Source organism: Hemibagrus wyckioides, linkage group LG22 (genome assembly GCF_019097595.1).
Source record: "Hemibagrus wyckioides isolate EC202008001 linkage group LG22, SWU_Hwy_1.0, whole genome shotgun sequence".
NCBI classification, from domain to species: Eukaryota; Metazoa; Chordata; class Actinopteri; order Siluriformes; family Bagridae; genus Hemibagrus; species Hemibagrus wyckioides.
The window spans coordinates 16,196,152-16,211,952 of NC_080731.1; the positions used below are offsets into that span (position 1 = coordinate 16,196,152).

The 15,801-nt window shown below is 37.4% G+C and overlaps 3 protein-coding genes across 5 annotated transcripts; all 3 read left to right on the top strand.

Annotated features, from left to right (window-relative positions):
* Positions 1-3,553: 3,553 nt before the first annotated feature.
* On the top strand, positions 3,554-5,726 carry LOC131343411 (chemerin-like receptor 1). The gene is made up of 2 exons (XM_058375081.1): positions 3,554-3,708; positions 4,216-5,726. Exon 2 carries the CDS (start codon positions 4,226-4,228, stop codon positions 5,141-5,143), a length of 918 nt encoding a protein of 305 aa, XP_058231064.1. The 5' UTR covers positions 3,554-3,708; positions 4,216-4,225; the 3' UTR covers positions 5,144-5,726.
* A 1,063-nt stretch (positions 5,727-6,789) lies between these two features.
* LOC131343407 (chemerin-like receptor 1) lies at positions 6,790-8,490 on the top strand. The gene is made up of 2 exons (XM_058375078.1): positions 6,790-6,968; positions 7,466-8,490. The coding sequence occupies exons 1-2, from the start codon at positions 6,805-6,807 to the stop codon at positions 8,391-8,393; spliced, it is 1,092 nt and encodes a 363-aa protein (XP_058231061.1). The 5' UTR covers positions 6,790-6,804; the 3' UTR covers positions 8,394-8,490.
* A 1,683-nt stretch (positions 8,491-10,173) lies between these two features.
* Positions 10,174-15,238, top strand: LOC131343406 (chemerin-like receptor 1). Of its 3 annotated transcripts, XR_009203137.1 has the most exons (3): positions 10,554-11,094; positions 12,240-13,585; positions 14,532-15,238. XR_009203137.1 is itself a non-coding variant. In XM_058375077.1 (2 exons), exons 1-2 carry the CDS (start codon positions 10,174-10,176, stop codon positions 13,141-13,143), a joined length of 1,062 nt encoding a protein of 353 aa, XP_058231060.1. In that variant the 3' UTR covers positions 13,144-15,225. The 3 variants fall into 3 exon arrangements, 2 of the variants coding, with proteins under 2 accessions (XP_058231060.1, XP_058231059.1); XM_058375077.1 differs by lacking the exon at positions 10,554-11,094 and adding an exon at positions 10,174-10,331 and having other exon boundaries at positions 12,240-15,225; XM_058375076.1 differs by having other exon boundaries at positions 12,240-15,238.
* The last annotated feature ends 563 nt before the right edge of the window (positions 15,239-15,801 follow it).

Below are 15,801 nucleotides of genomic sequence, written 5' to 3' on the forward strand. Positions count from 1 at the left end.
TAATTTTTTTAGTCTTCAGTCAATCAGACTGCTGCAGCCAGTATATTTTGGCCTTTATTCAATCGAATTGCAACATTTCACCAAGAAATCTGATTTTGTTTAAGAGATACATGATACGGCTACAGATTAAAGAAATCTGAGCACTTCGCCCAGATGTGGATCTTCTGCCAAAAAAGTTAGAAGCACACAGCTTTATAGAATGTCTTTGTGTGCTGTGATCTGTCCCAGATTGGAGTGGAAGCTCTGACTCTGTCTCATCCCCACTGAACTTCTTGGGAATTAACTGGAACTGCAGCGCCTCCACAACAACTGACATCAGTATCTGAACTCACTAATGCTCTTGAGGGTGAAATCCATACAGACACAATCCAACATCTAGTGGAAAGCCTTCATAGAAGAGTTCAAATGAAGAAATAAATCTGGAATGAGAATGAGACTAGCGCATATGGGTGTCTCAAGTCCAAATCTCACTTTAGATAGATAAATATAACAAAAAATATATCAAATAACAAAATATAAAACATTACAAAATATAGCAGAATATAACAATATAAGAAAATATATCAGAAAAATACTAAATACAGAGATTTAGGTATAAATATGGAGAATTAGATGAAAAACAAGTAATGTGCAAGACAAGTGTTTAAGGTTTACAGACCTATTCGATGTGCAAAAACTGTTATGTGCAAAAAAAAATAAAAAATAGATTTGGCTTGACCGTACTAACTCATCCTGACTTAGTAAGTCATCCTGTGATTACCTGAATTTGGTATGTATGAAAATTCTTGGAAAAAAGTATTTAAATGTGTACAGTTTTGTGTGTACAGTTTTATTTAATAGACTTATTCACAAACAGAACTGAACATGTAAAGAATGTGGGAAGTGAATGAAACCAGACACCAGCGAGGTTTGTTTAGTTTTGTTTAGCATCAGAGTAATACCTCTGTTCATATCAGTAAATATTAGCATTTACAGTGATATACTCTTCTATTAAACCATGAGAATATGATGTAAGGGATTTGGAGCATGACCTTGTCGATAGGGCAGAATGGGCTGGTTTGAGAGTTTCCTCACAATTGTGTTAAATACCTCGATGATTAAAGAGGTCAGAGAAAAATATCCAGATGGATTCAGTCCAAGAGGAAGAATGTATTAACTGAAACAATCACTACTGAGCTTAATGTAGCCTCTGTAGATTTCTGTTCTTGTCTGATAGATTGAAGAGACAGGAAACCCCTTGTGTTCCTCTTAGTTTCATTGTTTTATTGTTCATTGTTATTCATTAGTAACAGACCAAACAGGGATCGTCAGGGAGCCTTTGTTTCTGTGAAAATATAAATTTTTTATCCAATTTTTTCCCCTGTGAATAATACTTTACTTTACAGTTGCCAAACACTTTCAGTTAATGTTCCCACATGACCGTCATTTACCTTTTCACCAAAATTCAAATTCAAATTCAAATTCAAATTCAAATTCAAATTCAAATTCAAATTCAAATTCAAATTCAAATTTAAATTCAAATTCAAATTTTATTTGTCACATACGAAATCATACACAGTACGACATGTAGTGAAATGCTTATTACGACTGTCCTACATTTGAAGAAAGAATTTAAAGTGTGTGGACAAGAAAATATATGTATAAACATCTATAATATATAGTATATACATGTATGTAAATAGCAAAAAAAAGAAATATAAATATAAATGTAATGACAATAACTAATACGGTATGTGCAATGTGCATACATAAGACAAATATATATATAAGGGAACATATAAATGTCCAATTTTAACAGGAATAACGATATCTGTTGTACAAATACCAGTTGTGACCGTAAAGTGTCGGTGCAGTATGCACACAAAGATGTCCAGTGAGTGTGGTTATTGTGTGTGCAGAGTAGTGCAGAGTATGCAAGTAGTGCAATTATTGTGTGTGCAACAATCAGCTGAGGTAGAATGTAATGTTCATGTGTGGGGTAAGTCCAGGTTCTAGGTGTTCTGGTTGAGGGCCCAAATGGCCTGCGGGAAGAAGCTCCTCCTCATTCTCTCTGTGTTTGCCTTCAAGGAACAGAAACGTTTCCCAGACTGCAACAGAGATAAGAGTCCATTGTTGGTATGGCTGAGGTCCAGCACTGTTTGCTATATACAGTGTCCAGGTCAGGAAGCTCGGTGTGGATGGTACCACCCTGGAGAGCTTGCCTGTCCTGTTTGGTGCTGTTGGGGAAACTGTTCAGCACATAGCAGGAACTTAATACTTTCACAGATGATCAACTCTTTGTCCAGCATTAAGCTGATCTTAGTGCATTTACATATTAATTCTTAATGGAATATTATTGCCAGTGGTATATGGTGGCTTGGTGGTTTATCTTATACCTCCAATGTTTGGGGTTTGAATCCCACTTCTGACACATGGAAGGGGTTGTGAATTTAATTTCTTTCTTTCACTTTCTTTCAGAAAACACACATAATTTAAGAGCATGTCATACTTTCTTTATCTGGTTAAAATTGTGGAATGTCCACAATGTCTTTCATCAGCTATAAACAGTCGCTCACTCAAAAGTTTCTCTTCTTCTCATTCCTGACATTAATATGACAAAAATGCAGCTTGTCAGCTTGAATGTTATACAAGACAAAATTTCTTCGTTATTGAAACTAGAAGAAAAAAACAACAACCTTTATTTAAACACCTTCTGACCAATCACATCTTAAAATTTAAATAGTGCTGTAGTATAATTTGATTAATTTGGCTGTTTTTAAAATATACATTTCTTTTCAATAATAAAAAACCTTACAAATATTGTGATATATGTAATAAATATAATGTAATAAAACTTAGTCTTTTAATTGAAAGTGAACAACAAACAGCACTACTTGCAGAAGATAACAACTTCATATTTATCTGAACTGAATACAGCAACTACTTGGGCCAAGCACCAAAAAAATCCTGAAGAAGAAAAAATACTGTTTATTTATTTATAACAGTTTAAATGTTACATTAAACCAGTCCATAATTATCTTAAGGGTTAGGGATAAATAAATGCTTGATTCTGCATTCCTTTTGTTCATCTGAATGACTTGGATTCTTGGGTAAAGACTTGAGACTTGACTTGAACACTAGTGTAAAGACACTTCATTTGGACTCTAGGGAGTTGAGAAAACTTGAGATTTGACTTGGTCAGTTCAGTTTCTTATGTAATATCTTAGTGAATGACTTGGACTCTAAGGTTAAGATGCAGATTTGTCATGGACTGATTGGGCTGGACTTGGATGGTCCTGTTTTTTAAATAACATCTCAGTAAAATATATCTTGAACCATCCTAAATTAGTATATCTAAATGACCTACTGCTAGTCTCATATCAAAGCTTTGTCTCCATGCTTTTATTACACGAGCAACAACCTCTGACTCTGTAATCATCTGATGTTTTGTGCTTTAACAGTTTTGTTATTTTTAGCATGACTGAGGTTGGCCTGGTGGTGAAGAAAGTGGCACAGCCAGATTCTGCCTGTTGCAACATGCTATACTCTGTGCAAACTGATTGTTAATGGAATGTCATGTGGCTCAGTCTGAAGCCAGAACCTCCCTTTTAAGGGGAGTGGAAAAGTGGGGTATTTACTATTCTCCCCATAAACTGTGCAACAGTTCACTTTCAATTTTGGAGACTTGTGACAACTACAAAATACTTCTGCCTGGCTTTGTTTACTGAGGTAAGAAACTTTAGCCTTACTTTGCTTTGCGTTCAGAATCAAGACAGCAAATGAACCGCTATACAATTCATACTGCATGAGGATTACAGGAGTCATGCAAAGATACAGATTAAAAAAAGAAAAAGAAAAAGATAATCTTGCTGCTTATTTAACCTTTAACACTGCACAAAAACTGGCATGAATGAGGGTGAGTCAGAAAAGCAATAAAAAAAACTTTCTTCAGCTCATATTTATGCTTTCTATTATTATTTTTTAGTCAAAGCATATGACAGTAGACATACAATAAGTATACAGGCTAAACTTACTGAAAATAGCTTTCCCTTTGTCGTTTTAGGCAATTTATTGCTCAATAATTCCTTAGAATTAAGATGCACATGCAAAAAGGAAAACAAAAAAGAAAAGAAATTCCTTCTAATCCGACTCAGATGACGTTGTATAAGAACTAGCATGACTGAGGAAGTCAGATGACTTATTTAAAACCTATTCCTTTCTCTTCTCCTTTCTTAGAATTGCTAAGATGTCCTCCAGTAATACTTCAAACTATGACTATGATTCAGATCCTGTGGTGGAGGAGATAAAAAAACAGAATGACTACGTAAACACACTCCGACTGCTATACTTCATTGGATACCTTATCATCTGCACCCTCGGCCTGCTTCTCAACCTTCTGACAATTATTGCAGGCAGCTGTTACTACAAGTCGGACACTGCTAAGTGGGTCGTGGCGTTAGCTGTGACCCATTTTCTCTGCTCAGCTTTCCTGCCATTGCAGATTCTCTACAGCTGGTATCACTTCAACTGGCACTATGGAACAGCTCTGTGCAAACTCTCCTCCTATGTACTTTATACCAGCATGTTCTCCACAGCAGGTATACTGACCCTATATAGTGTCTCTGATGGGATCCAGTGCAGACAATTTAAGTGCACTCCATTCCGGCATTCATCAGGAGTCCTGATCATGATTCTGTGCTCCTGGGTATTTGCAGTGTTCTTAAGCATCCCGTCTTTGTACTTCCGACAGCTTCAATACACAACGCTGGGGGAGGAGTGTGTTGACGTCTATGATTCTGGTGATAAGACAGCACAAATCGTCATAGTTTGCTATAGGTTCTTACTTGGGTTTTTGATCCCTGCATTTTTGATTGGCATCTGTTGCTTCTGTGAGCATAAACGGAGGGAATGTAACTTGAAGCAAATCATGGGTTTGATGAAATTGGCTTACTTTGTGTGCTGGACTCCACTGCTATTCATAGGGCTCCTGCAGACCAAATCAGAATTTGTTCCTGATTTCTCATACAGAGGGCCTATTGCTACTGTGCTGGCTGTGGCTCACTGCTGTGTAAACCCAGTGGTCTATCTTTTGGTGAGTAAAGACTTTAAGATGCAGTGGATGAAGCAAGCACAATCTGACCAATCAAACAGCGGTTATATTTGATGCCTAGAGGACTACAGACTCTGTATGCTGTGCATTTTCTATTATTCTACATGCATTTATTCTGAACTTATGCTTATGCATACACAGTAGCAAAAAGTATATACAGATGCAGAGGCAGATAATAATTCAGTAATTTATGAATGAAACTGATGTGAATGTAGCTTTGGATTTAACTTTTTAACATAAACATGTCAAACTGACACATTACACCTTCAAATAACTGTACATTGTTCATTAATTTTTTTTATAATGTAAAATAACATGTTTAAGTGTGGAGTCCAAATAAAACTGAAGTGAACTGAACTGAATAGTTTTCAGGAATATTCTGAGGCATGAATACAGGAAATGGAAATTAAAGAATGTGTATACTCAAATGAAATATTATTTAGTACAAGAATATAACAATATATGTACACACACACACACACACACATTTTTGAATATCTCTGTTTTTAAGCAAAGGTGGTTTATACTGACTACAGTATGTTGCACAAGGTGGAGCTCTTCCTGAAAAATCCGAAATCTTGAATGAATCTGCGCAAGAAAAAAAACAATCATGCACACACATGTAGGAACAGACATATAGATAGAGAGAGAGAGAGAGAGAGAGTCTCTTTGTGGTAATAAGAAGCTAGAACAGGAGTTAATGTGTGAGAAACTCACAGTTTATTCACTGAACGATACTTTTATATGGGAATTTCACTTCCTGGCTTTTGATATGTTTTCCAACCATTGTATATTGTTAAACCCACCTACCCTCTGCATCACCCACATTACTTTTTGTAAGTTACTGAAAAACCTGTTGCATACAATTTGACACTTTTCTTCTTGTTTTATTCACTTTCCATGTCTGTTGATCTTTGGCTGAACAAGAACAGAAGCTATTGTTTTTGCCTTTTACAACCTGAAATAAATAAAAAAAGTTTTTCAAAAAGGTGCCTGTTTGAAAAAAAAATCATCCAAACCGAAAGAAATGTTTGAAAAGTTTCCAATACAATGAACAGTCTTTATTTTGTTCTAAAATAAACCTTGATGTGGTCAGTAAATTGCCATATACACCCCAATGTATCAAATATGATCCAAATATGACACTAAATCATATGTGTAAATGGTTATCAAACACTTCACTTAAAAGAAAATAGAATCTTCTGTCAATTATGTCATGCTTTATAGGGTTACGTTTGACTACAATGAAGATGAAATTCTCCACTTCTTTCCACTGCTGTTCTTATGTTGTTTCATGCGATACGTTTAAGCCTAGATGCTCTTGATGTGTTGTGCTTTAACTGGACATTGATATTTTCAGCATGACTAAGGTTGGCCTGGTGGTGAAGAAAGTGGCACAGCCAGATTCTGCCTGCTTTCATACAGAGAGGAGAAAATTGTAGAGAGCCTCAAGATTTGTAAGCAGAGAAATGTAAGCGGAGACTAGTTTAGGATCTCTCTGAGTTTAGTTTGGAGTTAATGAATTACTTCTGGTGGAAACTGTGAAGGACAAAGCATTTGTTGTTTGCTTTAGGTGAATATCGAGATCTAACAATAAGAAGTAGTAAATGTACCTAAGATAACACATAACATGTTTTAAAGTTTAAACTGTGGGACTTGTTTTAAAGCTTACTTTATGTGCTTAAAAGTTTATGTTCTATGCAAACAGATTGTTAATGGAATGTCATGTGGCTCAGTCTGAAGCCAGAACCTCCCAGATAAGGGGAGTGGAAGAGTGGGATGTTTACTATTCTCCCCACAAGCTGTGCAACAGTTCACTTTCAATTTTGGAGACTTGTGACAACTACAAAATACTTCTGCCTGGCTTTGTTTTACTGAGGTAAGAAACTTTAGCCTTACTTTGCTTTGCGTTCAGAATCAAGACAGCAAATGAACCGCTATATAATTCATACTGCATGAGGATTACAGGAGTCATGCAAAGATACTGATTTAAAAAAAAAGAAAGAAGATAATCTTGCTGCTTATTTAACCTTTAACACTGCACAAAAACTGGCATGAATGAGGGTGAGTCAGAAGAGCAATAAAAAAACTTTCTTCAGCTCATATTTATGCTTTCTATTATTATTTTTTGGTTAAAGAATATAACAGTTGAAATGCAAAGGCCCTAACTTACTGAAAATAGCTTTCCCTTTGTCGTTTTAGGCAATTTATTGTTCAATAATCCCTTAGAATGAAGCTGTACATGTAAAATGGAAACAACAAAAAAGAAAAGAAATTCCTTCTAACTCAGATGACGTTGTATAAGAACTAGCATGACTGAGGAAGTCAGATGACTTATTTAAAACCTATTCCTTTCTCTTCTCCTTTCTTCATTAGAATTGCTAAGATGTCCTCCAGTAATACTTCAAACTATGACTATGATTCAGATCCTGTGTTGGATGAGATAAAAAAACAGAATGACTACGTAAACACACTCCGACTGCTATACTTCATTGGATACCTTATCATCTGCACCCTCGGCCTGCTTCTCAACCTTCTGACAATTATTGCAGGCAGCTGTTACTACAAGTCGGACACTGCTAAGTGGGTCGTGGCGTTAGCTGTGACCCATTTTCTCTGCTCAGCTTTCCTGCCATTGCAGATTCTCTACAGCTGGTATCACTTCAACTGGCACTATGGAACAGCTCTGTGCAAACTCTCCTCCTATGTACTTTATACCAGCATGTTCTCCACAGCAGGTATGCTGACCCTACATAGTGTCTCTGATTGGATCAAATTCAGACTATTTAAGTGCACTGCATTCCGGCATTCATCAGGAGTCCTGATCATGATTCTGTGCTCCTGGGTATTTGCAGTGTTCCTAAGCATCCCGTCTTTGTACTTCCGAGAGCTTCAATACACAACGCTGGGGGAGGAGTGTGTTGACGTCTATGATTCTGGTGATAAGACAACACAAATCGTCATAGTTTGCTATAGGTTCTTACTTGGGTTTTTGATCCCTGCATTTTTGATTGGCATCTGTTGCTTCTGTGAGCATAAACAGAAGGAACGAAACATGAAGCAAATCATGGGTTTGATGAAATTGGCTTACTTTGTGTGCTGGACTCCACTGCTATTCATAGGGCTCCTGCAGACCAAATCAGAATTTGTTCCTGATTTCTCATACAGAGGGCCTATCGCTACTGTGCTGGCTGTGGCTCACTGCTGTGTAAACCCAGTGGTCTATCTTTTGGTGAGTAAAGACTTTAAGATGCAGTGGATGAAGCAAGCACAATCTGACCAATCAAACAGCGGTTATATTTGATGCCTAGAGGACTACAGACTCTGTACGCTGTGCATTTTCTATTATTCTACATGCATTTATTCTGAACTCATGCTCATGTATACACAGTACCAAAAAGTATATATAGATGCAGAGGCAGATAATAATTCAGTAATTTATGAATGAAGCTGATGTGAACGGAGCTTTTTAACAAAAACACGTTACACCTTCAAATAACTGTACATTTTTCACTAATGTTTGTTTTATAATATAAAATAACGTTTAAGAGTGCAGTCCAAATAAAATTAAAGTGAAGTGAACTGAATTTAATACGAGCTCCAACCATAAATTGAAAGCAGATTTTGGTTCAGATTTATTATTTTTATTTTCCAGCAAGCCTCCAGAATTAGTTTTCATGACTGAGGAATGTGTATGAAATATTTAGTACAAGAATATAACAGTATATGTACACACACACACACACATTTTTTAATATCTCTGTTTTTAAGCAAAGGTGGCTTATACTGACTACAGTATGTTCCACAAGGTAGAGCTCTTCCTGAAAAATCTGAAATTTTCAATGGAACTGCACAAGAAAACACACGTAGGAACAGACAGATAGATAGAGAGAGAGAGAGAGAGAGAGAGAGAGAGAGTATCTTTGTGGTAATAAGTAGCTAGCTTAACAGGAGTTAACGTGTGAGAAACTCACAGTTTATTCACTGAGCCATACTTTTATACGGGAATTTCACTTCTTGGCTTTTGATATGTTTTCCAACCATTGTATATTGTTAAACCCACCTACCCTCTGCATCACCCACATTACTTTTAATACTTAATATGTTCAAATGCAATGAACAATCTATCTTTTTGTTCAAAAATAAATCTTGCTGTGGTCAGTAAATTGTCATTAACACTTAATGTATCAAATATGACACAAATATGACACAATCATATGTGTAAATGGTTATCACTTCAAGAAATAAAAAATAAAATCTTTTATGGATTATGTCATGCTTTATGGAGTTAAGTTTAATTACAATGAAGATGAGATTTTCCACTTTCCACTGCTGTTCTTATGTTCTTTCATGCGATAAGTTTAAGCATAGATGCTCTTGATGTGTTGTGCTTTAACTGGACATTGATATTTCCAGCATGTCTGAGGTTGGCCTGGTGGTGAAGAAAGTGGCACAGCCAGATTCTGCCTGCTTTCATACAATCAATTCAAGTCATTTGTATAGCACTTTTAACAATGGACATTGTCTCAAAGCAGCTTAACAGAAGTATAGAAACACAGAAAAAAGGACAAAGTTTAAAGTTAAGTTACTATTTATCCTGAATATTTAGCCCTAATGAGCAAACCCGAGGCAACAGTGGTAAGAAAAAACTGAGATGATGAGGAAGAAACCTTGAGAGGAACCAGGCTCAGAAGGGAACCCATCCTCATTTGGGAGACACTGGACAGTAGATAATGTTCTTTCTACAATAGCAACCAAAACCTCTTTAGGTGCTAATAGGCCAGTGTAGTTTCTGAAATCATTACACACTTATTCCTTCCTGCTGAAAGCTGACTGATGCAACAGCAGTTCAAAGGCGGAGTGACAGTCTACAAGTGGTTCTATCCACAGCAGTCCCCTGGTTCACAGGCTGTCCACGCAGATCTATCCACAGCAGTCCCCTGGTTCACAGGCTGTCCACGCAGATCTATCCACAGCAGTCCCCTGGTTCACAGGCTGTCCACGCAGATCTATCCACAGCAGTCCCCTGGTTCACAGGCTGTCCACGCAGATCTATCCACAGCAGCAGTGAGCACCACCAAGTGATGAGACTCCACCCAGGAGTAGAGCATTTGGATTGGTCAGGCAGGTCTGGAAAGAAGTGGCCATCCTGGGAATACATACATATACCTGACAGTTCACAATCGATTTTGGAGACTTGTTACTACTATAAAGTACTTCTGGCTGGCTTTGTTTGTCTGAGGTAAGGAACTTCGACCTTACTTTGCAGTGCGTTCAGAATCAAAACTACAAGTATATTGATATATAATTCATACTGCATGAGGATTACAGGAGTCATGCAAAGATACAGATCTTCCTTCTTATCGGACACAGCACTGCTTCAGTACTGGTATGAATGAGGGTGAGTCAGAAGAGCAATAAGAAACATGCTTTATGTCATATTTATGCTTTTATGATGCTCTAAGATGGCGCCGCGGCAGTAGCCACAAAGATGCAAAATGGTGCTGTTCGTGTCTTTAACCCGATTTTTATAAAAATTAGAGTAGATTCAACTTGATTGTCATTGTGCAAAGTACATGTACAAAACCAAATGAAATGCAGAATTTCCGATGAACGTTCACGGTACAGCAGAGAAAGCGGCGTTCATGTATACGACCGCCAGACACTATTACAGTACATTAATCATGCAACAGCCAACATGCATGGGGATGTACTGGTGAATCTTCGCTATTTCGGCTTGAAGGAAAGATCCAGTTCAGGGCCTCCAGTCCTCTGCGTCTCAGGATGCTGGGAGATGCGACGCGGTGGACGAGGCAGCGGCAGCGCGGAAAGAGGGCGTGTGTCCGTGCTAGGCTAAAAACAAACCCTCGCTGGCCGGCTCTCCCGTCCATTCTACTCTCTAACATTAGATCCCTGGACAATAAACTGGACTACATCCAGTGGACCACAGGGCGAGAGTTTAGCGACTGTTGCATTTTTTATTCGACAGAAATGCAGCTCGTGCGGTAAGGCTCGCGGTGGTGGCTTGTGTGTTTACATTAACACGGAATGGTGAAAGAACTCTGTGCATGTTTCTTACTAAGCATAGAGTGATGTGACTGAGTTTGTGACTGTTAGATGCAGGCTATTTTGTTTACCACGGTAATTCACCAGTGTTTTCATTGGCGGAGTTTACTTTCCAACCTAATGCTAAGGAGGCACTATGTGAGCTCTGTGGGGCTATTAGAGAATGGACTGAAATGTTTATTATTGCCGGAGATTTCAACCATGCAAATACCAAGTCGGTGCTCCCTAAATTCCATCAGCATGTGGACCTTGCAACGAGAGAGGCGTGAACGCTGCATCTTGTTTACACAAACATCCCCGGCGCGGAGCCCCGCCCCCAACTCGACTACTCAGTCCACATCTCTGTTATGCTGATTCCAGCATATAGACCACATCATCAGATGCTCTAACCCGGTAATTTGGTAATATAACAGTAGACACACAGAGGCTATACTTATTGAATATAGCTTCTTTTTAGGCGAATTATTACACAGTAATCCCTCAGAATGAAACTGTGTAACGGGACTGCTTATAGGGCATAGACACACGTGACACCAAGGACTGCTTTCCAAGATTTATTTCTCCTGCATAAGACAATAACACAGACACATAGATTGTCTTCTGCTCTGTCATGCACATCTGACCCATTAAATATAACAACATAAACATTCATTTTTACAAAGAAAATAGTCAAATAGCGTCAGCAGCATTTCTCATACAACTTACCCTCAGCAATGCATAACCGCACTGTGAAGGGGGGAAGGGAACTACGGAAACCCATGGGGTACAAAAAGGGGCGATATGCATCAATGTTATTTCCACAGAAAACAAATAAAAATAACTATAAAAGAAAATGGCTGAATATGATAAAATTCACAATTTCTAAACAAAATTATTAAATTATAAATAAAATTCACAACACAATTTGAAAATAAGTTATTTCACAAACTGCATTTCTAACCCTGTTACAACTGCACAAAGGAAAATACAAAGGAAATACAAAGGAAATAAAATTCCTTCTAATCTAAATCATATGTCTATTAAATACCTATTCCTGTCTCTTTCTTTCCCTTTCTCTTTCCTTCCTGTCTCTTTCCTTCATTAGAATTGCTAAGATGTCCTCCAGTAATACTTCAAACTATGACTATGATTCAGACCCTGTGTTGGATGAGATAAAAAAACAGAATGACTACGTAAACACACTCCGAATGCTATACATCTTTGGATACCTTATCATCTGCACCCTCGGCCTGCTTCTCAACCTTATAGCCATTATTGCAGGCAGCTGTTACTGCAAGTCGGACACTGCTAAGTGGGTCGTGGCGTTAGCTGTGACCCATTTGATCTGCTCAGCTTTCCTGCCATTGCAGATTCTCTACAGCTGGTATCACTTCAACTGGCACTATGGAACGGCTCTGTGCAAACTCTCCTCCTATGTACTTTATGCCAGCATGTTCTCCACAGCGGGTATGCTGACCCTACATAGTGTTTCTGACGGGATCCAATGTACTCCATTCCGGCATTCATCAGGAGTCCTGATCATGATTCTGTGCTCCTGGATATTTGCATTGATCCTAAGCATCCCGTCTTTGTTCTTCCGAGAGCTTCAATACACAACGCTGGGGGAGGAGTGTGACGATGGCTATGTTTCTGGTGATAAGACAACACCAATCATCATAGTTTGCTATAGGTTCTTACTTGGGTTTTTGATCCCTTCATTTCTAATTAGCATCTGTTGTTGCTGTCAGTCTAAACGCAATGAACGAAACATGAAGCAAATCATGTGTTTGATAAAATTGGCTTACTTTGTGTGCTGGACTCCACTGCTATTCATAGGGCTCCTGCAGGCCAAATCAGAAATTGTTCTCGATTTCCCATATAGAAATCCTATAGCTACTGTGCTGGCTGTGGCTCACTGCTGTGTAAACCCAGTGGTCTATCTTTTGGTGAGTAACGACTTTAAAATGCAGTGGATGAAGCAAGCACAATCTGACAAAGAGGACTACTGACTCTATACGCTGCATATCTGCATATCAGAGGTGAACAGTAACGAAGTACATTTACTTGAGTACTGTACTTAAGTACACTTTTTGAGTATCTGTACTTTACTTGAGTATTATTTTTTCTGGATACTTGTTACTTTAACTTCACTACATTTGGAAGACAAATATTGTATTTTTTACTCCACTACATTTCTGTCAAGGTCACTGAGTAGAAAGTAGTTACGTTAAACAGAGGATGGTTTTTTTTTTCACTCTTGTAGCGTCACGTGAAGTTCAGTGGTTTTCCGTCATTTTTTTAAACTCTGATCAGCTGGTGGCAAAATGGACGAAGACAGATCATCGACGCAGTGCGCGCATTTATGGCCATACCTAGACAGTATGTTCTAGTTTTTAGAAAAGAGTAAAGATGCTTTTCATCTTTCACTCCAACCCGTGGAAGCATATTGAGGTATGTATTCTTTTAATTTCTGGTAAAAGCTTGAAATGGATATTGCCTGTGCCATGAAGTATGTATGGTAAGGCAAATGTTTTTATATATCTGATCTCCTACTTGCCATAGCTTTGCATATACACCACCAACGCTTTGGTAATAATGTTAGTTTACACACAAAAATGTATGCTGCGTCCAAATTCTCATACTATCTGTCCTAAATAGTATTCGAAAATAGAATTAGTATGCCCCAAATCGTAGTATGCTGAAAGGAGTATTCCAAAAATTCCCAGATGGTCTACTGCTTCCTGTAGAAATTTGAAGTGCAGAATGATGCACACTCTTACGGGTAATATTGCCCACAACGCATTGCACGCAGGGGGGAGGAGCCTTGAGAACGGTGTAAATGCATATTAAATTGGTGTAAATGAAATGTGGAAATATATATAACATATAAAATACGAATAGTAAATTATATTGGATAAATAAGAATAAATAAAATGTAAAATGCTTTGTTTATGATGAGTGTGCGTAGGCAACAATGTTTGCTTCTGTTATATGATGTCCTCGACATACATATTACAAGGAGATTCCAAAATTCATATGGGATGGCTTCTCCCCACTATTACCACCCTCATCACCTCTTGTGAAGACAAGAGAATCATTGAAATTCTGCAAGCCGTTAGTTGATGCCCTTCTAGATGTTTTGAAAAAAACGGTTTGGAAACATGATGGCTGGTCCAGAGTTAGTTACTGCAGCCATTATTCATCCAAAGTTTAAAACATCCTGGACCACTGATGAAGCCATCTTTAAACTTTGTAAGAAATGCTCTAAATGGTCAATTATATCTCCCACTCTCTTTTTATCTTTTTTTTTTAATCTATACTTGCATACAATTTGGTCATGATGAAAAGATGAATAAATTGGTGACAAACATATAATTTAGGTCTCATTTACATCAAGGAACATCTTCCTGATCATGACGACAGTCTTCAGCCTCCTCATACACTTCTGATGAAGAGGATTTCTTCTCTAATATCAAGCATGTGCGCACACAGGAGACATTCAAACAACTGGATGCGTACCTAACATGTACAGCTGAAGGTATGACTATGCTGACATCTTATCCAGCCTTATCCAACCTGTCACTTAAGCTGAACACAGCCCTTCCTGCCTCAGAGGCCTGTGAGAGGCTTTTTAGTGCAGCTGGATAGATCTTCAGCCCAAGAAGGGGAGCAATTAATTCGCATAACTTTGAGAACCAGCTCCTGCTAAAGATGAACAAGGACTTTTTTAAGTTTGACTTATTTGAACATAGTACGATTTTTCTCTACTAGTGATCTGTGAGACATAGTATAATTGCCACAACTAATGGTTTAAAATCTTTGTTTTGATGGCTAATAAGTCTTTCTGTTTTGCTCTTTGTTAAAGCAGTGTTGCTGTTGGGCAGTTATACAGCTACAATTGTGTAGCTGGGTTTTAAAGCAGGTTGGATTTTTTTCTGATCATTCTGCATTTACAGACCACTTGATTCAATAAGTGTTAAGTAAAAAATGAAAATGATTATATCTGTCTTTTTTGTCAATTCAGTTGTTTAATTTCTATAGGTTTTGTAACATTCTATAATCTCAATTCCACAGATACTACAAAAGGTATTGTAAGTATTGCATACAACAATGCAACAATAATAAAACGATGCGTTGGTATTTACTTTTTACTTTTGATACTTAAGTACTTTTAAAAACAACTGTACTTTTACTTAAATAAAAATCTGTCTTTACAACTTTTACTTGTAATGGAGTAATGTTTGAAAAGTAGTATCTGTACTTTCACTCAAGTAAGGAAGTTGTGTGCTTTGTCCACCACTGCTGCATGTGCATTTATTCTGTACACATGCTTACACAGTAGCAAATAATAAGCAGTAATAATCAGTGTTTTATCCTAAATGAAGCTGATGTAAATGTAGCTTAAGTAACTTTCGAACATAAACAAGTGAAACTGACTGTTCATATAATTTTGCAGTCTTTTACACTGACTATTATAAATGATATAACACTTTTCCTAAATAACACTATGCTTCTATGCCATGTGAATGTTCTTTATGTTTTAAGAACTAAATACATTTTTTGCTGGTCTACAATTTATGCCAAAGCATGCTTGTTGTAGTTGCTGGAGTGTAAATTAAAAATCTTAAATCAACTATGCATTTACTAACATTAACTATAATAACATT